The 25,482-nt window shown below is 37.5% G+C and overlaps 1 protein-coding gene across 3 annotated transcripts; it reads left to right on the top strand.

Annotated features, from left to right (window-relative positions):
• spint1b (serine peptidase inhibitor, Kunitz type 1 b) lies at window positions 1-24,262 on the top strand. 3 transcript variants are annotated; one of them, NM_001111223.2, is given in 12 exon segments: window positions 3-245; window positions 248-252; window positions 254-618; window positions 6,435-6,592; window positions 7,002-7,143; window positions 11,869-12,039; window positions 16,116-16,154; window positions 16,245-16,370; window positions 16,468-16,515; window positions 17,993-18,163; window positions 18,252-18,314; window positions 23,380-24,262. In NM_001111223.2, coding segments are annotated over 12 exon segments (1,497 nt in total). In that variant the 5' UTR covers window positions 3-221; the 3' UTR covers window positions 23,565-24,262.
• The last annotated feature ends 1,220 nt before the right edge of the window (window positions 24,263-25,482 follow it).

Raw genomic sequence — 25,482 nt, 5'->3', positions numbered from 1 at the left:
ACAACACACCTGAGTACTGGAGCAGGTAGAAATCGGATGGAAGTGTTCTCACGATATATTTTGACGGGGAACCTGTACATTTGACAGAACAATGATAAGGGATTGACTAAAACTAACCAGTCAGTTCGGGTGACACCACAGTTTAAGGGAATCGGCTTATATTGGAGGTCTGTGCGCAAGCGTCTATCCCACGTCAGGATTATTTTTCATATCAATCAAAAATGGGTTCGTGGTGTTTTCTTTTGGTGTCCTTGATTTTTATTTGCGGTGTTTATGGCGGAGAGACACAGAGCAGTGAACAAAACCAACAATGCGTAGAAACTTTCCACCACCCCGGTCGCGAAAACTTTGTTCTCCACACGGAAGAGTCGATCGAGGCTGGGGCTGTGTTCCTGGCGAACCCGAGTGTCGCTCATGAGGACGCGTGCATGGCTGCGTGCTGCAAAGACCCCAGATGCAACTTGGCTCTCGTCGAAAACCAGGCGTCCGACAACAACTGCTTTCTCTTCAACTGCTTGTATAAGCACAGATTTGTCTGTAAATTTACACCGAAGCAAGGATTCACAAACTACATATTGAGTTCAGTCTATGAAAAGTACCTGAGCGGCCGCAAAAGTGGTAAGCTTTGTTTATAATCATTATTATTTAATTAATTTTGCTCATTATTTATAATAACGCACTGCTCAACCTGTAAAAAAAAGCCAGGTTCCACACAATTCAATTAAGTTAACTTAATTGTTTTTACAAATTCAAGTAGAATTTGTGTTTAATTGGTGAATTTTGTTTAATTTGATTAAACATTAAACAATTAAGTTGTCCCCTGATAAGATGTGTTGATTCAACTTGTTTTAATTAAGTAGTTTGAACAAGCAGTAAAAATCATATTTTAAGTGTACACCGTAAAAAGTGATTAGTTACTTAAAGTGAGTAAACAAATTGCCTTAAAAGAAACAAGTTGACTTTACAAAAATAATGTAAGTAAACTCATTGTTACTTGGAACTGTTAAGTTGACTTAATTTTTATTATTATGCAAGTTGTATTCACTTTTTTATAATAAAAGTAAACTGATCACTTTTTCCAATACACATTTATATATATATATATATATATATATATATATATATATATATATATATATATATATATATTTTTTTTTTCCAGCTTTTCTGTCTAGCAAAATGACATTAACTAAAATAAATCTGCTCTTCCAAACTATAATTGTGCATTTTATTGACTTAATAAAGCCCCAAATATGTAATATTGTAAAAACTGCAGTAATTATTTGAAAAAAAACGTGCTAAAATGGTTTGTCATTGTACAAAAAGATTAGTTAACTTTAAAAAGTATGTACAATAAGCATAATTATAAAAAAACAAGTCAGCTTAACAATTCAAGTTACAATGAGTTTACTTACATTATTTTTGTAAAGACAACTTGTTGCTTTTAGGGCAATTTGTTTACTCGCTTTAAGTAACTAATCACTTTTTACAGTGTATGCTCATCTGATCCAGCTGGTTTACTATAGTCAATCATTCACAAAAGCCTATCAGTCTATTGGCCTATGCATTTATAAATACATGTATTTTATGACAGTCCCGTTGCATAATAAATAAAAAATAGGCTAAGGAACAATATTTTTTTTTAAAAAGAATTATAATAATACACACATATTCAGTTATACGCGCGCATAAATGCAAGTAAACTCTCCAAGAAACAAGCGAGAAAGAAATTGTTCCATCATCATTCAGTGATTCAGCAATATTTTTGTGTAAAATTAAGGAAAATAAGGATCGTGGCAAAGTATAAAGATTTAAAATGACAATTAAAATTTGTTCTTCCTTGAATTGTGATTCATTTGAAGTCTGCTGTTTTGTCCCAGTGCTCCAGCATCAACATATTATGGTTAATGTCACAAAAGTAAAATTATTACCAATCAATAAGTTGATCACACTTTTGTGTGTACAATTTTCACTGCTAATAAACGTTTAATGACTTTTGCCTCAATAAACTACCAATTTGCTGTGCATTAATAGTTATTAAGAGAGTAGTTGGGTTAATATTGGGTAGGGTTTAGAATAAGATCATTTATAAGTACCAACAAGCAGCCAATATCTTAATATTATTAAGGGGACAATGAGCCACTAGGTAATGGTGAGTAGTTGGTACTTAATCTAAAGTCTTACCAATGATTTAACACCAAACATTAGCGCTTCCAAAAAGCAATATTCAGTAGATTTTATTTGGGGTGGGTACCTTCTGCATTCACACACCGGTGCTTTAAAAAAAAGTTGGCTTCATATTAAGCACATGTTCATTTATTAGACATTAGTCCTTATATTGTTTACCATGCTGCTTTGAATATTCAGTCTGAAATCGCATGCATGTCTTCAAAACAGCATAAGCACTATTTCATTGGCTGTGAACAATGTTTGAGAGTCACTGCCTGATAATATGATTTACCTATTAAGAATTAAGGAGAAAGTCTGAATGTAAAACCAACTTTACCCCAATACACAGTTGGGGATCATCTCTGGATTGTTAATTTTCACTACTAATACATTTTTAATGACTTTTATCTTAATAAACTACCAATTTGCTGTGTATTAATAGTTATTAAGAGAGTTGTTGGGTTAATATTGGGTAGGGTTTAGAATAAGATCATTTATAAGTACCAACAAACAGCCATTCATTCATTTTCTTGTTGGCTTAGTCCCTTTATTAATCTGGGGTCGCCATAGCGGAATGAACCGCCAACTTATCCAACACGTTTTTACACAGCGGATGCCCTTCCAAGTCCAACCCATCCCTGGGAAACATCCACACACACTCATTCACACACACTCATACACTATGGACAATTTAGCCTACCCAGTTCACCTGTAGGGGAAACCAGAGCACCTGGAGAAAACCCACGCAAACGCAGGGAGAACATGCAAACTCCACACAGAAACGGCAACTGAGCCGAGGATTGAACCAGCGACCTTCTTGGTTCTGCTTCACCCAACAAAAACAGCCAATATCTTAAAATTATTAAGGGTATAATGAGCCACTAGGTAATGGTGAGTAGTTGGTACTTAATCTAAAGTCTTACCAATGATTTAACACCAAACATTAGCACTTCTAAAAGCAATATTCAGTAGATCTTATTTGGGGTGGGTACTGTCTGCATTCACACACCAGTGCTTTAAAAAAAGCTTCATATTCAGCACGTGTTCATTTTTTAGACATTAGTCCCTATATTGTTTACCATGCTGCTTTAAATATTCAGTCTGAAATCGCATGCATGTCTTCAAAACAGCATAAGCACTATTTCATTGGCTGTGAACAATGTTTGAGAGTCACTGCCTGATAATATGATTTCCCTATTAAGAATAAAGGAGAAAGTCTGAATGTAAAACCAACTTTACCTCAATACACAGTTGGGGATCATCTCTGGATTGTTAATTTTCACTACTAATACATTTTTAATGACTTTTATCTTAATAAACTACCAATTTGCTGTGTATTAATAGTTATTAAGAGAGTAGTTGGGTTAATTTTGGGTAGGGTTTAGAATAAGATCATTTACAAGTACCAACAAACAGCCATTCATTCATTTTCTAGTTGGCTTAGTCCCTTTATTAATCTGGGGTCGCCATAGCGGAATGAACCGCCAACTTATCCAACACGTTTTTACACAGCGGATGCCCTTCCAGGTGCAACCCATCCCTGGGAAACATCCACAAACACTCATTTACACACACTCATGCACTATGGACAATTTAGCCTACCCAGTTCACCTGTAGGGGAAACCAGAGCACCTGGAGGAAACCCACGCAAACGCAGGGAGAACATGCAAACTCCACACAGAAACGGCAACTGAGCCGAGGATTGAACCAGCGACCTTCTTGGTTCTGCTTCACCCAACAAAAACAGCCAATATCTTAATATTATTAAGGGGACAATGAGCCACTAGGTAATAGTGAGTAGTTCGTACTTAATCTAAAGTCATACCAATGATTTAACACCAAACATTAGCACTACTAAAAGCAATATTCAGTAGATCTTATTTGGGGTGGGTACTGTCTGCATTCACACACCAGTGCTTTAAAAAGAAGTTGGCTTCATATTCAGCACATGTTCGTTTTTTAGACATTAGTCCTTATATTGTTTACCATGCTGCTTTGAATATTCAGTCTGAAATCGCATGCATGTCTTCAAAACAGCATAAGCACTATTTCATTGGCTGTGAACAATGTTTGAAAGTCACTGCCTGATAATATGATTTCCCTATTAAGAATTAAGGAGAAAGTCTGAATGTAAAACCAACTTTACCTCAATACACAGTTGGGGATCATCTCTGGATTGTTAATTTTCACTACTAATACATTTTTAATGACTTTTATCTTAATAAACTACCAATTTGCTGTGTATTAATAGTTATTAAGAGAGTAGTTGGGTTAATTTTGGCTAGGGTTTAGAATAAGATCATTTATAAGTACCAATAAACAGCCATTCATTCATTTTCTAGTTGGCTTAGTCCCTTTATTAATCTGGGGTCGCCATAGCGGAATGAACCGCCAACTTATCCAACACGTTTTTACACAGCGGATGCCCTTCCAGGTGCAACCCATCCCTGGGAAACATCCACAAACACTCATTTACACACACTCATGCACTATGGACAATTTAGCCTACCCAGTTCACCTGTAGGGGAAACCGGAGCACCTGGAGAAAACCCATGCAAACGCAGGGAGAACATGCAAACTCCACACAGAAACGGCAACTGAGCCGAGGATTGAACCAGCGACCTTCTTGGTTCTGCTTCACCCAACAAAAACAGCCAATATCTTAATATTATTAAGGGGACAATGAGCCACTAGGTAATGGTGAGTAGTTGGTACTTAATCTAAAGTCTTACCAATGATTTAACACCAAACATTAGCACTTCTAAAAGCAATATTCAGTAGATCTTATTTGGGGTGGGTACTGTCTGCATTCACACACCAGTGCTTTAAAAAAAGCTTCATATTCAGCACGTGTTCATTTTTTAGACATTAGTCCCTATATTGTTTACCATGCTGCTTTAAATATTCAGTCTGAAATCGCATGCATGTCTTCAAAACAGCATAAGCACTATTTCATTGGCTGTGAACAATGTTTGAGAGTCACTGCCTGATAATATGATTTCCCTATTAAGAATTAAGGAGAAAGTCTGAATGTAAAACCAACTTTACCTCAATACACAGTTGGGGATCATCTCTGGATTGTTAATTTTCACTACTAATACATTTTTAATGACTTTTATCTTAATAAACTACCAATTTGCTGTGTATTAATAATTATTAAGAGAGTTGTTGGGTTAATATTGGGTAGGGTTTAGAATAAGATCATTTATAAGTACCAACAAACAGCCATTCATTCATTTTCTAGTTGGCTTAGTCCCTTTATTAATCTGGGGTCGCCATAGCGGAATGAACCGCCAACTTATCCAGCACGTTTCTACACAGCGGATGCCCTTCCAGGTGCAACCCATCCCTGGGAAACATCCACAAACACTCATTTACACACACTCATGCACTATGGACAATTTAGCCTACCCAGTTCACCTGTAGGGGAAACCAGAGCACCTGGAGAAAACCCACGCAAACGCAGGGAGAACATGCAAACTCCACACAGAAACGGCAACTGAGCTGAGGATTGAACCAGCGACCTTCTTGGTTCTGCTTCACCCAACAAAAACAGCCAATATCTTAATATTATTAAGGGGATAATGAGCCACTAGGTAATGGTGAGTAGTTGGTACTTAATCTAAAGTCATACCAATGATTTAACACCAAACATTAGCGCTTCTAAAAGCAATATTCAGTAGATTTTATTTGGGGTGGGTACCGTCTGCATTCACACACCAGTGCTTTAAAAAAAAGTTGGCTTCATATTAAGCACGTGTTCATTTATTAGACATTAGTCCTTATATTGTTTACCATGCTGCTTTGAATATTCAGTCTGAAATCGCATGCATGTCTTCAAAACAGCATAAGCACTATTTCATTGGCTGTGAACAATGTTTGATAGTCGCTGCCTGATAATATGATTTCCCTATTAAGAATTAAGGAGAAAGTCTGAATGTAAAACCAACTTTACCTCAATACACAGTTTAGGGCAGGGGTGTCAAACTCAATTCCTGGAGGGCCGAAGCCCTGCACAGTTTAGTTCCAACCCTGCTCCAACACACTTACCTGTAGGTTTCAAACAAGCCTGAAGGACTCAATTAGTTTGATCAGGTGTGTTTAATTAGGGTTGGAACTAAACCGTGCCGAGCTGCGGCCCTTTTGGAACTGAGTTTGACACCTGTGGTTTAGGGGATCAACTGTTGATATCCTTAACGGTATTAAAGGAACACATAGGCTTGAATTTGAATGCCAGTAATATGACTATCACTATTTTTCTTAAGAGGGGAAGGACAGCCCTCCCATTGCCAATGCTGGCCGAGATGTCGTGGTACAGCCAAACGAGGATGTACTGCTGAATGGCAATGAGAGTTGGGACGACAAGGAGATCGTAAACTACGAGTGGAGCCTCATCCGTGGAAATAAATCCGTCCATATGGAGGTATAGTATTATATGTGAATATGCATATTAATAATACAAAGTATTATAGATGTTAATGTTGATGTGTGGCTTGTGTACATTTGTGAACATCAATATTATATATAAAGTTCCATGTGGGTATCAACATTCTTCAAAGTATTCTTTTGTGTTCCATAGCAAAATGAAAGTTTAGGGCTGAATGAATGATGTCGATAAATAGCTCAATGCATAAATAAATTCCAGCTAACGAAAATGTGAGTTAAACCATGTGTTCTATACTGATTTGGCTTAAAGACCCAAATCGAAGCTCAAAGCCAAACGCTTAATATTTTTCGTCATTTATGATTTATTAGTGCAAAACATTTGTTTTTTTATTGCATTATAGAAATAACACCCGCATCACAGTTATTTTCCAATAACTTCTTCACAGAAAACCAACTTTCGGGATCAGATAAGGGTGTCCAACCTGATTCCTGGGGTGTACGAGTTCAAACTGACCGTGACCGATTCAGCTGATCATTCCGATTCAGCTCAAGTCATTGTCTTGGTGCTCACTTCTGAGCAATCCGAGCGTGAGTATTATTTATTTGATGATGCTTTTTTTCAAACCACTCCCTTTATGACTTGCACTCGTTTTTATGGAATGGATGAATGTTCTTCCTTTTGAGCTTTGTAAATGTTTAGGAATACCAAAGTAAAAATGGCTAGCTAAACTCAGCTTGGAAATAAACGGAGAGCTTTGTGTTTTAAAAACATCTAACACAAAGGGAAAATATGAAAACTGTTGACTGATCTTGTGATTTATCTGTAGATAAATTAAATCTGCTACAAATCTTAAATTGAAGAAATTAGAAGCAGGCAGAGTTACTTTTTAGATTCGCACATGCTATGCTAGGTTTGTCTGTGTTTTTATTTGGTGAGAGACCTTTACCGCTCCCTTCTGCAGTTAGGCAGAACCGGTTGGACATGTTGCAGGATTCGAGTCACAGTTGCACGGCTCAGACATATCTGCTCTGCGTAAACACACATAACACACCCCATCAAGGACTTAAATACAATAAAAAGAAATTCAGGCCTTTCTCAACATTCTTTCATCTCAAACTTGGGTTAATAAAATAATGAGAGGTTTAGAGAGGTGCAAAAATGAAAGGAGAGCAAGAAGTGCAAAAATGTAAAACAGAGGGACAAAGTTATTTATAGTTGAAGGATGGCGAAACGCTAAAACACTTTTTAAAAAATGTTGACAGTCATAAACGTGTCCCACGCTGCTAAAAACACTATTAGGACACATATATTTCCCTAAAAAGTGAAAATCGGTTGTTTTTGTGTTATTTTAAGCAAATTAATTCTTCCTGTTTGAAAATACATTTTGAAGCTTCTTCAAAACGAAGAGATCCTTGTGTGAATTCCAGAGCTTAAGCCTGGTTTATACTTCTGCATCAGGTGACCGGCATAACCCACGGCGCATGCTGTGCGCGTGGCTGTGCATTTATACTTCTGTCTCTGTTGGTCTGCATTAACACTTCCGAAACGCTAGTTGGCAGTGAGGTGTAAATGTTCCTGGATGTACAAGTGGCTCAAACTCGCTCATTTTGAGGCAGGAACCGGCGGACGTGCAACAACTTTAACTATGAGGTAAACGCAAAACAAAACTTTCCATCCGGAGCTCCTTCATGGGACTCCACACTTGTAAACAATCGCTCCATCAGGCTCGCACTATTCACCCAGCTCTCGGTCCCGCCCTGACTCGTCAGCGCTACCAAGCCGACCAATCACAGAGCTTGTGCTAAGCATCGTTGCGACGTGTAGTTACATTTTTTTGAGAGGTGCATGTCAGCGACGCCGACGGCCATGGCGAAGGGCTATGCGTCAGCGCTGTAGCATACGCCGGTGTTTGACACAGAAGTATAAATCAGCCTTTAGACTGGCTGTCTGTACCGGTGGCCACAATGTGACGTCTTTGAGTTTTCATCATTAATTCAGGAGATAGACTTGGTTCGAACCAATCAACGCACTCTATTATGAATAAAGTGCAACTTCATCAATATGCATGATAACTTCAAAGAAGTTAGTGTTATTAATTGCAATAAATGTTAGTAATTGCAATAAAATAAGGTTGGTTTAGCAACTGCTGCGTTATTACAAAATTGCTTTTTACTTTCTTTCTAATACCCCTGTTTAAATGATGCATCCGTGCTTGTTTCATGACCATAAAACCTGTGATTCGCTGTGTTTTTTTTAATGATATTCATCTACTCTAAAGTTCTGCAAACAGAATAAGCATCTCTGACCACTTTCACAAACACTCGTACACATTTTTTTTTACATGGGGTGAATATATATATATATATATATATATATATATATTTTTATTTTTTTTATTTTTTTTTTTTTATACTTTTTACATTGTAAAAATATTGTTTAGACAAACAAAAAAATTAACACAACCGTTTGCATTAATTTATAGAAGTTACGACAACATCTAACAAAATAAAGTGCAGACAACATACTTTATTATGTTATATTGTTCATATTTTCCTCTTCAATTAGAGGCATTTTTAAATAGCAAAAAGTAGTTGGCGCTTTCGGCTCACAGCAAGAAGGTCGCTGGTTCGAGCCTTGGCTGGGTGAGTTGGCGTGTTAATGTGGAGTTTGAATGTTCTCCCTGCGTTCACGTGGGTTTAACCCCTCAGTCCAAAGACATGCGGTACAGGTGAATTGGGTAGGCTAAATTGAGTGTGTGTGTGTGTGTGTGTGTGTGTGTGTGTGTGTGTGTGTGTTTCCTAGAGATGGAAGGGAATCTGCTGCATTAAAAACGTGCTGGATAAGTTGGCGGTTCATTCCGCTGTGGCGACCCTGGATTAATAAAGAAAAAAAAAATTCTGAATGAATAATAGAAGATTTTGCAGCATCTGAAACACACACGTTTGTTTATGCTTAAGGAGCAAACAATGAAGTAATAGTAATGAAGGCCAAAAGTAGCAAAAATGTTAAGATCAAGTGAAGTCATGTGGTACCTTTTATATTTTTGGTGACCTTTTATTCATGAACCAAAGTAATATTTAAGGTGAAAGAAAACATCTCTGCCAGTGAAGAAGAGAGATTTTGAACTGAACAGAGCTAGTCACATTAAAACAGAAAGACTGTTAGGAAACAGGTTAGATTGTAAAATTTTAAATGTACAGACATTTGAAGAAAGAATGAATTCCAGTGCTGAAAGTTCTCCAGAAAACCAGTAATGAGGCGCAGATGCTTTCTTACAGATTTGGAAATCAAAAAGTTGGGAAAGTAGGAAATACTTAACTCGGATAAAGAACCCCTTTTGGGGAAAAAGGATTCTTCAGCATAAAATGAATCTGAATAGAACTATTATTATGAGCAAATGCCCTGTAAAGAAGCATGTTTTTTTTAGAGAGCATGCCATGTTCACTTGATAGTTTGGAAGCACATGGAATTTAGAAAGCAGTTACTTTCTGATTTTTTTTTAAATTTTTTAACTCGATAAAACAAGTGGAAAGTTTATTTTAGATGAGCACTAAAGGGAAGATTATAGCCATATCTTGAAACCTACATATATTTTGGGTTGTTACATGTGGCTTCAGCATATTTCAAAAGTCTGATCAACATTTGGTCACTTTACAATTATAATGTTCTGTCTGACATTTTTGTCAAAATTGAGTTACTGATTTATTCTTATTAAATGACAACTTATTTACATTATGGGATGTTTTTTTTATAAGTTGTTTACATTTTAAGACATTTAATTAAAAAACAAAAGTTACACATGTAGGGGCTCTATTTTGACGGTCCATGCGCAAAACGGAAAGGGCAGGGCACAAACGCTTTTAGGGTGTGTGAGAATCCATATTTGCTAATATAAGGACGGAAAAATCCGCTTTGCGCCATGGCGCATGGTCTAAAAGGGTTGAGTTTATTTTCTTAATGAGTTATAGGTGTGTTTTGAAAATAAACCAATCAGAGTCTCATCTCCCATTCCCTTTAAGAGCCAGCTGCGTCGCGCCAAGAGCGCATTCGCTATTTACAGGACGCAAAGTAAGTCTAAGTGGAAAAACTGAGCATTTCACAAGCAAACAGTTCACAGTTTATTAACAGAAAACAGTTAAACAGAGCATCTACTGCGTGAGAATGAGAGATAATGGATCTACTTTCACTTTCGCTCGTGGATGGGGAAACCTTTACACACAGACATCAATTAGCCTATAAATAATTAATTTTGTTTGTTAAGCTCAAATATTCGTTTAAAACTATTTCTAAATTCAGTTTTAATTTCCAGCAAACTAATAAATGAACAATAATAACAAAATGTGCTCAAAAACCTGAGTTATATCCTAAAACACATGCTGTGCCCCATATGGTCTAAAACCTGCAGGTGGGCAAAACTAAGCTTGTTTTTAATAAAACAAATATAAATATGGATATAATAAATAATACTGCTAATAATAATAACATTATACAAAAGCAAATTGTTATGAATGAACTGAAAAAGCCTCCCGAGATGAAGAAGACATAAAAGCAGTGATTTTTCATATTTATGTCGGCTAGAAAATAATATGTTTTGTAATATTTTAATCCTTTATATTTATATTCTATATCTATTCTTATTATATCCTATATATATCCTAAATATTTAAATTTTTTCATATGTAAAGATATTTGCCTATTGCTCTACATCTTGTGCGTATTAAGCAGTGTGTAAGCGAGGCGCAACTCTGCGCTGGAGTTTAGACCGGGTTAGTTTTGGTCTAATGAAAAATCTATTATAGTTTCTCAAAATAGCAACGCGCCAGCGGTCCGCCTCAGAACGCCTCCCTTTTTAGAGCAGAACGCCTATGGGCGCACATATGAGCGCTAATGCATTTGCTATTTAAACAGCGTAGTGCAACGCCTCAAAACGACTCTTGCGCCAAGCTGAAACTAGCAAACAAGTATTGCGCCTTGCGCCACACTGCGCCGGGTGTATGATAGGGCCCATACTGTTTGCTATATGGAATAAAAAACTTTGAAGCTTAAAATCTCAAAATTGTACAGAATGCAGAGAGAACCTTAAAACTCCAAGGTGACGATTTGATGACTGCCAGAGAAGCCTCTCAGTCAATTCTTGTCTGTTCTTGTATATCACTCTCTACTGTTCTGTTTCTATTTAAAAGTCATCAGACAGTGTTGAATTATGTGTATGAAGGAAGTTTAATTGTGCAGTTAACATCTTTTTATTTCAATCTAAGACCTGTCTCATCAGAATTGATTAAACATATGAATTAATTGATTTGTCTCACCAGGTCACTGTTTAACCCCTAAAAAGACAGGACCATGCCGAGCTTCTTTCATTCGTTGGAGTTACAACGCTGCATCCAGACGGTGTGAGCAGTTCATCTTTGGAGGATGTATGGAGAACAGCAACAACTATCTCTCTGAAACAGAATGTCAGAATGCCTGTGAAAACACAACAGGTAATTCAAGTATCACTGTACTGTTCCAGTAGTGTGCGGTAGTGGTTTAAAGAAGTACCGCTAAAGTCACATGCGGCAGTACATGCCAAGGTTTAAAACTGATAGATTTCAGTGCGGAGAGTTGGCAGGCATAAAACTGTACTGACAGTTATAAGTACTATAGATTGTCAGGGCGGTCAATGATGCTACCATTCAGCACAACTCCATCAATTTCTCCTTTCTGCCTGTTCTTCTTTCTATGAAGGAATTCTGTAGAAGCACGGGCCAGGCACGTCTCCTCATTGATTAGTAATGCAATATCTTATTGCACAACAATTATCCAAATTTTTTAGGCTAAAAATGAGAAATGACTCAGCCCGTGGCTTGGCAGGCAGTGGGAGATAGTAATGTTTTCACCTCCAGGGGAACATCTCTGCACTGACTCAAATCACTGATTAATAAAGTCATCTGGAATGGCAGGACTCCCAGAGTTCATCAAGATTCTTTGAATTCATCTTCAACGCCTCCTCCTTCATCATACCTCAGACATGCTCAATAATGTTCATGTCTGGTGACTGGGCTGGTCAATCCTTGAGCAACTAGACCTTCTTTGCTTTCATTACACCACCAACACCACATGATCCACTGATACAAGGCAGGATGGGTCCATGCTTTCATATAATTTCATATATGCTTTCATCAAATTCTGACCCGACCATCCGAATGTGTCAGCAGAAATGGAGACTCATCACACCAGGCAGGGTTTCTCCAATCTTCTATTGTCCAGTTTTGGTGAAGCTATGTGCATTGTAACTTCAGTTTCCTGTTCTTAGCTGACAGCAGTGGCATCCGGTGTGGTCTTCTGCTGCTGTAGCCCATCTGCATCAAGGTTGGACGTGTTGTGCGTTCAGAGATGCTCTTCTGCAGACCTCGGTTGTAAAGACTGCTTACTTGAGTTACTGTTGCCTTTCTATCAGCTGGAACCAGTCTGGCCATTCTCCTCTGGCATCAAAAAGGCATTTGTGCCCACAAAACTGCCGCTCACTGGATATTTACCGTTTTGTAGTAAAAATGCTATAAGGAGTGCATTCACCCTGATATTTTAAAAAGAATAAGTGCACTTTAAATACCCAGATGATACACTTGTTCAGTCAAAATGCGTCAGGTTGATTGGCTTATTAGAAATTTGCGTTAACAAGCAGTTTGACCAGTGAGTGTATAGCATATAACTGCAGGTTAACTATGTTTATAACTGTTAAAAGCTAGTAGTTACTCACTTAAAGGTATTAGTAACTAACCTCAACTAATAACCTGGTAATAACCTTAACTGGTCCCACTTTATTTTAAGGGGCCATAACTAATATGTACTTACATAGGAATTAATAGTTTGTTACAATGTACTTATTGTGTAAATACATGTATTTACTGTGTACTTATGCTTGATTAAATACGTCTATGTAATAACATCTGTTATTAACTTTTGTAATTACATTTGTAAATACACTGTTGACCATCGCTTACACCTTAACCCCCCTTAAACCTACCCATACCACCAAACCTGTCCATAACCCAACCCCTATCCCAACTCAAAAGCACCACAAGTGTTCTCAAATACATTATGAACACAGTAAGTACATTGTATTTATTTTTTGACGTAAGTACATAGTAGTTAAGGACACTTAATATAAAGTGGGACCCATTTTCTGATTTAGATTGCAATGCTATAATGCACTTTTTTAAAGCTGCTTTGAAGCAATAGTTATTGTGAAAAGCGCTATACAAATAAACCTGAATTGAATTTGCATATTTAAGAGGATTTAGAGGAGAGTTGAATTGGCCAAACGATACCCACACAATGAAAGAATCAGCTACTAAACTATGCAATAAGAATAGAATAGAGCCGTCAAATGGAGATTCAGGTCACAAAAACAAGCTAGGCCTATTTCACTATCAGTGTCACAATCACATTCCTTGACAGAGTTCAAAGGAAATCCTCCGGCTTCAGTTGCAGAAGGTATGGCATAACTTAGTGTTGAAGTTCTCAGGAAATAGATTGACACTGTTCCAGAGATATGTGCAAAAGGTGGCTATGAACATTAACCTTAAATGTGGATAAAAACAGTACGACTCGCTTTATTTGATAGTTGTTGTGTTGAGAGCAACCATCTGCACATTTCATCAACATTATGAAATGAATCATGTTGAACAGACAAAACGTCATCACGTGTGTAAGGCCTTCTCATATTTTGCCTTTTATAAAAATGTTGTTAATTATCATCATCATCATCATCATCATTTTCTTTTCGGCTTAGTCCCTTTATTAATCAAGGGTCGCCACAGCGGAATGAACCGCCAACTTATCCAGCATGTTTTTACGCAGCGGATGCCCTTCTATCCGCAACCCATCTCTGTGAAACATCCACACACACTCATACATTACGGACAATTTAGGCTACTCAACTCACCTGTAAAAGTGCACTAAAATGCACTTTATTTAAGTATACTTAGTACACTTTTCAGTAAGTGCTGTATTTTAGCATACTAATTTTGTACTTAATGTACTAAAAGATAGTATTAAGTATATTATAAGATAAACTTAATACCATCTAAGTGTACTCAAATGTGCTATTTTGAGACACCCTGAAACTGAACTATAATGTGATTTTAGCATACTATATCTGTATTTTAAAAAATATATTTAGTTACAACTAGAAATACACTTGAATCCTACTTTTAAACATTTAAATATATTTATGACTAATTTAAAGTATAATAGTGATATATTAAAAGAATATACAAATTGTAAAAAAAGTGTGCTAAATTCTGTATTAAAAGTATTTTGGGAAAATGTACTTCTACTACAATACATTACTAATAGATTTTTAATAAAGTCAATTTAATGTAAACTTAAAATTACCACACACAAAATCAATTTAAGTGTTAGTGATAATAATGCATTCATATTAAGTGTACTTAAGTACAAGTTTTGGGAAAATGTTCTTCTACTACAATACATTACTAATAGATTTTTTATATATATTAACTTATTTCAAACTTAGTATTAGTATGTAAACAGTGTACTAAAATCAACTAATGTTTAAAGCATTTAAAGCACTCTTTTAAAAAACACACTAATAAAACTCTGTTGGATGTTTTGTCTGTAGTGTACTTTATTGGTATTTAGTATACTTTTGTCAAGTGTACTAAAGTCCTACTGAAGTATAAACATACTTTTAATTAGTATATTTATAGTGTAAAACCATCAAACTTTTATTTAACACAAAAAAAAAAACAATGTACTAAAAATGTATTTGCGGGCATTTAAGTGTATTTTAATTGCATTTAATTATATATTTTTTCACTTGGGTGTTCTGCCCGTGTTCACGTGGGTTTTCTCCTGGTGCTCCGGTATCGCTCACAGTCCAAGCATATGCGTTATTGGCTGTAGTGTGTGTGTGTGTGTGTGTGCGTGCGTGCGTGCGTGCGTGCATGTGACTGTATGTGTCTTTCCTTGCACTGGGTAGAGCAGGGGTCACCAAACTTTGTTCCTGGAGGGTCGGTGTCCTGCAGATTTTACCTCCAACCCTAATCAAACACACCTGAACAAGCTAATTAAGGTTTTACAAGGTATACTTGAAACACCCAGGCAGGTGTGTTGAGGCAAGTTGGAGCTAAAACCTGCAGGGACACCGGCCCTCCAGGACCGAGATTGGTGACCCCTGGGGTAGAGGCTGGATGAGCACCCACTGCATAAACCATATGATGAGTAATTGGCGGTTCATTCCATGGTGGCGACCTCTGATAAATCATGGATTAAACTGAGTGAGTGAGTGGGTTATCTTAATGTGGATTTGCTCTGTCTGTACTGCCGGTGTGTGTGTGTTTATGTGTGTAAACATGCTTTGCAATGAAGCAATGAAGCCCTTTTAAATGTTCAGATAAGGATCAATCGTATTGTTGAAAACTACTGATTTATGTTGACCTGATCATTAATACAGGTCTATGAGTGTTTCTTTGAGTTCTTCAAGTCTTTGATAAAATTCACTGTATTGTGAAGTAATGCTTTTCTTTCTCCTCCATATGTTGTCTGTCCTCAGTCAGAGCTGGTGGAGTAACGAGAAAGGTGCCTGTGGAAGGTAACTTTGCCTCTGAAACCCTCTGTGACAAATTCAGCTGTTGTTGTGATATTCGGTACTCAACAGTGTCGTTGTGTTTGTGTGGTACAGATTGTTCTTCACCGTGTGGAGTAGACTCGTTCAAATGCTCAAGCGGATGCTGTGTGAAGAAAGAGTTTGAGTGTGATGGGCATCAGGAATGCAGCGATGGCTCCGATGAAAAGAACTGCCAGCAATGTAAAGCGTCACACAACATAATCTCACACACACACACACACACACAAACCAATGGATATACTCAAAAGTACTCAATTTGCTTTTCTTATTTTCATAGTGAATGAAAGCCTGACCCGACTTCTTAATATTGAGGTGAATAAAAAAGGTGAGTTTCGCACAATGTGGAGAAATTACACAGCAGCAGCCTCATTTACTACATTATGTAATGATTCATTTACATTTAGTCATTTAGCAGACGCCTTTATCTAAAGTGACTTACAAATGAGGACAAGGAAGCAATTTACACAACTATAAGAGCAACAATGTATAAGTGCTGTAGGCAAGTTTCAGGTGTGTAAAGTGTAAGAAGCAAAACATTAGTCATTTATTTTTTTATATATTTTTTGTAGTACAGTTAGCGGTGGAGCCAGAGAGGCAATTGCAGATTAGGAAGGGAAGTGGAGAGTAAATAGTTGAGTTTTTAGTCGTTTCTTGAAGACAGCGAGTGACTCTGCCGTTCTGATGCAGTTAGGGAGTTCATTCCACCAATAATAACAGATGAATGGGGCAATCCAGATGGATGGGGCAACCATTACTGCATCCAAAATGGGGAAAAGCCTCGGAGTAACGATTGATGACCAACTAAACTTCTTTGAGCACATTTCTAGATCGATCTTGCAGATTTGCACTCTATAACATCAGAAAGGTCCGACCCTTCCTATCTGAACATGCACCTTAACTCCTTGTTCAAGCTCTTGTTCTCTCCAGACTGGACTATTCCAACTCTCTACTAGCCGGGCTTCCAGCTAACTCTATCAAACCTCTTCAGCTGCTTCAGAACGCAGCAGCACGAGTGGTCTTTATGAACCTAAAAGAGCACATGTCACTCCGCTGCTCATCCGTTTGCACTGGCTGCCAGTTGCTGCTCGCATCAAATTCAAAGCTCTGATGTTTGCTTACAAAGCGACTTCTGGCTTTGCTCCTTCGTATCTGCTCTCACTTCTGCAGATGTATGTGCCCTCCAGAAACTTGCGTTCTGTGAATGAACGTCGCCTCGTGGTTCCATCCCAAAGAGGGAAGAAATCACTTTCCCGAACTCTCGCATTCAATCTGCCCAGTCGGTGGAATGAACTCCCTAACTGCATCAGAACGGCAGAGTCACTCGCTGTCTTCAAGAAACGACTAAAAACTCAACTATTTACTCTCCACTTCCCTTCCTAATCTGCAATTGCCTCTCTGGCTCCACCGCTAACTGTACTCAAAAAATAAATAAATAAATAAATAAATAAATAAATGACTAATGTTTTGCTTCTTACACTTTACACACCTGAAACTTGCCTTCAGCACTTATTCATTGTTGCTCTTATAGTTGTGTAAATTGCTTCCTTGTCCTCATTTGTAAGTCTCTTTGGATAAAAGCGTCTGCTAAATGACTAAATGTAAATGTATTTTTTTTTTACCTTTTATCAAAGTCTTGGACATGTGAAACAACCTTGCCTTTGATGCATTGTTTTTGATTGAGTTTCATTATTTTCTCTCTAATTTACTGTCGATGCCACCCACAGTTTGGGCTAGCAGACTGTGCAAATGTGCATTTATTAGTGTATTTATCTTGTTTAATCTCTTCTTCCTAAATGATCTAGCTCATTGCACAGACCCACCTGCCACAGGCCCATGCCGAGCTCATTTTCATCACTGGTACTATGACCCTCTTAGCAAAAAGTGTCATCCCTTCACCTATGGGGGCTGTGATGGAAATAGGAACAACTTTGAGACGGCAGACAAATGCATGAAGAACTGCTCTGGTGTCACAGGTATGATCGCTATACTGAAGCAGGCGTGTTATTAGTATGATGGTTGAAGTTTACATGTGATGTGCATTTCTGATGTCTGTCCTTTTAGACAAGGATGTGTTTGCCAGAGGATTACTCGTGAGGGGAGAAGAACTAGGAGAAAGCCAGTCAGGTAAGGACAGAAATAATGTCATTTTCATATTCTCAATATCCGACGGCACTTTAATATGTTGTCGTGGAATACAGCGATCAAAGATGACATCATCGATAATGGGCTCTGTGTTTTTCAGCCGCCAATAATCTTAAAGGTCTATATGACTGTTTTCAATTTCTTGAGGTTACTTTTACAGCACCAATAATATACTTTCAATATAATATGAACAGTTAAATAGACTTGAGCATTCATTTAGTTGTTGTCAGGAAATATGGAGACCCAAGCGCAAGGGAGAAGTTCAAAGGATTTATTGAACAGAAATAAATCAACAATTCTGCTCCTCTGGGCAGTAAGAAAACAGTCACTCCAAAACAACACAGGCAGTCAGAAATCGACCCTCCTCTGGGCGCAGTAGGACTGATCAAACTCAAATAGACCCTCTTGGGTTAGCAGTAGAAAGTAGGGACAGACCTCAGGGAGCCGAGAAGATGAGACCTCACACGATCGTGGACTGTGGGCAGAGCAGAGGTGAGCCAGAGCACAGATGAACGGATGATAAGTGGTTAGATAAACAACATAGGACTAGACGAGACGGATTGTAAATGCGTAGATATCTTGAACAGAGAGAACCAGTGGCACACGTAGCTCTTTGAACACAGAATCAATTCACTAGCACAGAACGAGGGAGAAGGGGAGACTAAATAGTTACAATAATCAGGGAGAACAGGTGAGAGGAATGGGGACGGGAAAACAAGCAAATTGATAACAGGTGAAACAGCATACAAATCATAATACACAAGAGGGAGACAAAGTAGTCACAAAAAACCCCGACAGTTGTCTACATTTTTAAATAGCAGGCGATGCATTTATAATAGCATGACAGTGCACTGGAAGTTCTTGAGCACGCTTACTGTTAAAATTAAGTCCCAGTGCATATACCTCGTTTGTCCGTTCGTTCCTCCGACTTCTTAATTACACTGGATATGCATATGCATTTAAGTGTTCTAGCTAAAAACAAACATAACTTGATGATTAAAATGATGATGCATCAAAAAATATGTGCATATGTAACAGGGTTATATTGTATCTCTTTACTTGCATACATTGAAATACTATTGGCAAGGAAGAGGTTAACATTTGTTTATTGTTTTACATGTAGAGCGCCCCCTCTGTTACTTTAAAGAAAATTCATTGTGGTGTGTATGAAGAGGAAGCCAGTGCACGAGGCTGGTTGAATAGATGTGCACTCGTTTTTCTGTTCTGACTGTTTTCACAAACAATAAATCGCTAAAAGATATATCGAAGTGAATATTTAGTTACACAACGCAGAAGAGACGCCAAAGACTAGTTACGTTGGTGCCGTGACCCGGATGGGAGGGAGGTTAAGGGGGTGAGTTTAATGGAAGCCAGCTAGTAAGTGCTGTGCAGGTAAACCTCACTCCTCTGACCTCTAAAGGTGCTCTAGCGACAGACGCTAGAGGCCATGGTCTTTAGCCTCCTTGTTAGAGCAACCGACTCCCATGCGGAAGGTCGCCAGTTCGATACCAGCTCGGAGCGGGTTGGGTGGTGTAGGACGGGCAGGGTTACACATATACACAGCATAATAATAATAATAATAATAAAAATATAATAAAAAAATAATAAAGTCTGATAAATAAAAAAAAAACATAAATAAAGTAAAACAAAATAGCTGAAAGTCTTACTTTAAGTGAATGCGGCTTATTTACAACCACAGCACTCCACTAGTCTCTCAAATTGCTCTGTTGTGGTGTTAGTTTGCTTAGGAGATTTTAAGTTCAGTGTAAATCAGGACTTTGGGCAGGCCATTTCATTTTTTCAGTGTTTTCAACTTCATGGAACTGAAAATAGTCTTTCTTTATTTGGCCATCAGAATAATTTGCTATCGGAGGGTTTTCATCACCTTTGAACCACTCAGCGTCTTGCCAAGTTAGTGAACTCTGGAAAATAAGGCTGCCAGATAAACAGTGTTGGCCAGATTAAGTGGTAAAAAAGGAGTTTACCACTAGGTGCCAGATTAACACCAACAACTAGGAGGCATCTGAAAGTTCTTATTTAAGATCTGTTTTTCATACATCTCTTTTAATTTGTGTTTCAGAATACATAACAGAACTTTTTTATAACTTTTTTTTTTGCTTAATCTTGTCAGGGTAACTTAAACAGGATTAAGCAGTGACCTCAAAATGGAGTAAATTGTTTTTTGCCGTTTCATTTTGATCTCCACTTTTCTGTGTCAGACATTGAAGAAAAATGAAAACATTTTTAAATTCTTTTTTTCCTATAGTAAAAAGAAAAAAAAACTTTGAGAATTACAAAACCCTTTTTCCCCATGAATACATATTTACATAAATAGATACGTCACCCCAAAATGTAAATTTAGGGTGCTTTCACACCTGTACATTGATTATTTTGTTCCGAAAATGGGATTAAAATTAGTCGAATGTTAATTTATTGTTCTTTGTGCGGTTCACATTCACACTGTAAAGTTTCTAAACGGACCAAAATAGTTTAAGTAAACTCTCCTCACATTGGTCAGTTTTATTTTAGCTGTCATGCATCCTTATTTTAATATAGATGATGAGCAATAAGAAATTATATATCCACAGACATTGTCACCAAATATAAATCAGAGGTAAGACTTTCTCATTCACAGCCGTTGGCTAAAATTATGCATTACAGGCTTTACATTAGAGAGAGAAATAACAGATAAACCAAGGCTGCAGTTTGGTCAATTTTCCTAACAGATAAACAGCTCTCGTTAATGGTTATCATGCTTTCAGGTATTAGACATGAAACACACACATTTACCGGTAGGAGTGATGACATCCCGCCCTACTCATAATTCTCTCTTCATAAAGCCGTATATGTCTATTACATATCTATAATACACTGTGATATAGCATGCTGGTTAGTTCATTGGATTGTTTTGCTTTCTCACAATAGTAGCTCCGCTTCAGAGTTCATTTCAATCGAGCAGAGACCACCTCATTCAGGAGATCTCGGACTGATTGTTTTGGTGCAGATCCGAGCGCGATTGCTGGATTCACATAACAAAAGTCTTGGTGTGAAAGCACACTTAATCTAAAAAGCACTGAATATTTGTACCTTATTCTGTATATGGACTAATCCAATAGCTGGTTATTTTTAAAATTTAATTAATAGGACCAAATTTAGTCCATATTTTACCCAGTTTGAGTTTAAATAACCCAGCAATTCTTACTGTGCTCATTCTCAGGCCATCCAGATGAGTTATTTTCTTATTGAATAATTAGTTTGAGCTGGAACATAGGTCTGATTCTGATTCATACAATGTTGTATGAATGAAATGTTCAATACCTGTGGCTCTTGGCAGTACACGTATAATATTGTAGTAAATAATGTTCAATTACCTGCACAGACCAAGGGCCCTATCATACACCCGGCGCAATGGGGCGCAAGGCGCAGCGCAATAGTCTTTTACTACTTTAAGCTTGGCGCAAGGGTCATTTTGAGGCGTTGCGCCACGCTGTTTAAATAGCAAATGCATTTGCGCTCAAATGTGCGCCCATAGGCGTTCTGATCTAAAAAAGCAGGCGTGTTTTTGCGCGTTGCTATTTTGAGAAACTGTTAATAGTCTGATCTTTAGACCAGAACAAAGTCGGTCTATTGTCTGGCGCAAAGTGCGCCTGGCTTACACACTACACACAAGATGCAATACGCAAATATCTTTACATATGAAAAAGATATAATATATTAAGGATATATATATATATATATATATATATATATATATATATATATATATATATATATATATATATATATATATATATATATATAGGATATATATATATATATATATAGGATATATATATAGGATATATATATATATATATAGGATATATATATAGGATATATATATATATATATAGGATATATATATAAATGATTAAAATATTACAAAACATATTAATTTCTAGCCTATTTGAATTTAAAAACCACTGCCTTCATACTTTCTTCATCTCGGGAGGCTTTTTCAGTTCATTCAAGTTACTTTTGTATAATGTTATTATTATTAGCAGTATTATTTATTATATCCATATTTATATTTGTTTTATTAAAAACAAGCTTAGTTCTGTCCACCTGTCAGGTTTTAGACCATATGGGGCACAGCAGGTGTATTTGGAAATAACTCAATATTTTGACCACACTTTGTTATTATTGTTCATTTATTCGTTTGCTGGAAATTAGAACTGAATTTAGTAATAGTTTTGAAACAAATCTTTGTGCTTAACAAACGCAATTAATTATTTATAGACTAATGGATGTCTGTGCGTAAAGGTTTCCCTATCCAAGAGCGAAAGTGAAAGTAGATCCATTATCTCTCATTCTCACGCAGTAGATGCTCTGTTTAACTGTTTTCTGTTAATAAACTGTTAACTGTTTGCTTGTGAAATGCTCATTTTTTCCACTTAGACTTACTTTGCGTCCTGTAAATAGTGAATGCGCTCTTGGCGCGACGCAGCTGGCTCTTAAAGGGAATGGGAGATGAGACTCTGATTGGTTTATTCTCAAAACACACCTATAACTCATTAAGAAAATAAACTGAAACCTTTTAGACCATGCGTCACGGCGCAAGGCAGATTTCCCGTCCTTAAATCAGCAAAAACGCGTCCTGACACGCCCTGAAAGCGTTTGCGCCCTGCGTTTTGCGCTCTGCGCATGGACCGTCAAAATAGAGCCCCAAGTGTTTTTCCCCTATAAAACCTCAAATATCACAAGTATTATGACTACCTGATTAGTTTAATTAACTATCTAAATCAGAACAACATTGAATTTACTGTCTCTCCCCCATAGAGACACTATACTAGAAACATCTTGCATAAGTAGTAATTTATTTATTTATTTATTTATTTATTTCGGAATTTGATGCAAAGATGATGTAATGCAAAGTATAGCTTTATAAACGTACAAACATTTTAAAAAATCAACATCTTGCATAAGCATTAAACGCGTCGTCTTCGTCTTTTGAAAGAATCCATTGTACTTCTTTTATAGTGTGTGTTTCCCTCTTTATCCCACACAGCTTCTGTTGCTCTGGCTGTGGTTGTAGCTGTGGCCATCTTGGCGGTTCTGGCTGTTTTGGGCTACTTTTTCCTCAAAAACAGGAGAAAACATCAGCATCAGCGTGTGGCCACCAGCAATCCTCCAGTGGCGGGCAGTGAAGATGACCAACAGATGGTTTACAGCAGCACCACTGCCAAAGCATGACTCCATACTCTTTGAAATATGTTGTGCCATATGGTGTTTGACCAGTGTAGAATGGGTCATGTTAATAATTTCCTCAATATAAGTTGATAACCTTAACGTTAAACTATATAGCATATTTGGCCACTGAACCACATTGTTTATCTCAGGTCAAGATGTTTTATTTGGATATTCACGATTAGTGTTGTTACATTGATCAGACCCAATAATGCATTTTAGTTTATTTTATATTTTGTGAAATGGCATGAGAAATTTAAGTCTTCAAAGACATTCTTCTAGCATGAGCATTTTACCTTCTAGAATTTGCTAAACAAAACGCATTGTAATTGTTGATTTGTTTCTAGCAAGTCTTCAAGTAACAAGTTCTTAAAAATTGTGGGGAATTTCCTATAACATAATAGTTCTGTTTTAAATGACAAATATTTTATGGAGTTCCGATTTATTGTTTATATGTGGAATACGTTTTTGTTTTTGTTCCGTAAAGCCATGAGTTCTTGTTTACGTCTACAGTGTGTACTCTGCCAAAACAATTGTGTCATATTTATTGTGGGTGTGTGTGTGTTTTTAAAGAACTGAGTTTCACATTACTTTTTTAAAACCTTCATTTAGGATTTTAACCATGTAAGTGCCTTTTGGTTTTTGGGGACGGTTGTTTACCGGGAGCTGTTTTTTTTCCAAATAAAAGAAGTTCAAATGTTGTATTTGTGTTCGTATTTAAATTAAAATCTTTTGTGACCATTTCATTCATTCATTCATTCACTCATTCATTTTCTTGTCGGCTTAGTCCCTTTATAAATACGGGCTCGCCACAGCGGAATGAACCGCCAACTTATCCAGCAAGTTTTTACGCAGCGGATGCCCTTCCAGCCGCAACCCATCTCTGGGAAACATCCTCACACATTCACACACACACTCATACACTACGGACAATTTAGTGTACCTGTACCGCATGTCTTTGGACTGTGGGGGAAACCGGAGCACCCGGAGGAAACCCACGAGAATGCAGGGAGAACATGCAAACTCCACACAGAAACGCCAACTGAGCCGAGGTTCGAACCAGCAACCTTCTTGCTATGAGGCGATAGCACTACCTACTGCGCCACTACCTCGCACGTGACCATTTCATTTTGAAGCTTAATGGCAGGTAAAGTCATAATAATAAGAATTTCAAGAGTTCGCCCTTAGCCGAGGTTTGAATATGGTTATACGTTGCAGGGCGAGAGGGGAGTCCGAGTTCAGGTAGGTCTCGAGAACTCCCCTGCTTGATAATGTTGGAAGTAGATTAATGCTATAAATTGTCTATGCTATCAATTTAGATTTGTCCATTTACTTATGTTACCTGGCCAGGAAGTGTTTGAGCTGGAGACATTCTTGCTGTGCGGCCGTGGTGCTAACCACTAGTCCTCCGTGCTGCCCTGACAAGGAAATGGGAGGAGTAGGGTTGGAAGGGGGATTCTTCAAGACGAAGATGGCTGAAGTAAGATACTTTATTTATAGTGGTTAAGGAGTCGTCTGATTGGTAAATCAGCTAATGTGGACCAGGTGCTATCAATCATAAGCACGTGTTCCTCTCGAAATTGGTTCATAAATAAACTTCACTTAAAAATGAATGCATCTAATTCACAATCACATAGTACCACTAGTCCAGGGATGGCCAACCCTGTTCCTGCAGCGCCACCTTCCTGCAGATTTCAGTTGCTACCCTGATCAAACACACCTGAACCAATTAATTAGAACCTGAACACCACGTGATAATTACTGGCAGGTGTGTTTGATATGGGTTGAAACTGAAATCTGCAGGAAGGTGGCTCTCCAAGAACAGGGTTGGCCACCCCCTGCACTAGTCTCTCACACTGCTCTACTGCGATCTTTGTTTGCTCAGAAGATTTTCAGTTCAGTATAAATCAGGACTTTGGGCAGG

Source organism: Danio rerio, chromosome 20, assembly GCF_052040795.2.
Source record: "Danio rerio strain M-AB ecotype USA chromosome 20, GRCz13ab, whole genome shotgun sequence".
Taxonomy (NCBI): Eukaryota; Metazoa; Chordata; class Actinopteri; order Cypriniformes; family Danionidae; genus Danio; species Danio rerio.
Note: the sequence above shows the minus strand (reverse complement) of the source record. Positions and strands in the feature narration are given on the sequence as shown.